Genomic DNA, 383 nt, shown 5'->3' on the forward strand with positions numbered 1-383 from the left:
TGGAACGCACTTTAAGGTGCTCCACCTCAAGTAAAAGTCTTGCGTTTAAAACCTCACCAAAGTAGAAATGTGTAAAATGCAGTAAAATGTTCCCTGTCAGGGTTTCCAATAGAGTTCCCCCACTTAGTACGTAAGTAAATGTACTGAGTTACATTCCACCACTGGTCCTGGATCAGGATCAGAGCTTACTTTGGGAAGCAGTGAGCAGCAGTCAGGACCCACTGGCTGTTGATCAGGGAGCCCCCGCAGAAGTGTCTGGATCTGCTGTGTAGACTGACCTGCCAGGGCCACGACCCTGCTGGGGCATTTTCACCTCCTACGATCCTGGTGTTGAGGGGTGCAAGGCCACAAACAACTGCAGGGAGACAGTCAGAGGAAGTGAT

General features: G+C 50.1%; 1 protein-coding gene across 1 annotated transcript in view; it reads right to left on the reverse strand.

Moving 5' to 3' along the window:
- The window catches only part of LOC116702993 (trypsin I-P1), an 18,538-nt gene that overhangs the window by 8,019 nt on the left and 10,136 nt on the right, over positions 1-383 (reverse strand). The window contains exon 3 of the mRNA XM_032537563.1: positions 190-355. Coding sequence (XP_032393454.1) covers positions 190-355 — 166 coding nt within the window. The remainder of the gene's footprint in view (positions 1-189; positions 356-383) is intronic.

This window comes from Etheostoma spectabile, chromosome 15, assembly GCF_008692095.1.
Source record: "Etheostoma spectabile isolate EspeVRDwgs_2016 chromosome 15, UIUC_Espe_1.0, whole genome shotgun sequence".
Lineage (NCBI taxonomy): Eukaryota > Metazoa > Chordata > Actinopteri > Perciformes > Percidae > Etheostoma > Etheostoma spectabile.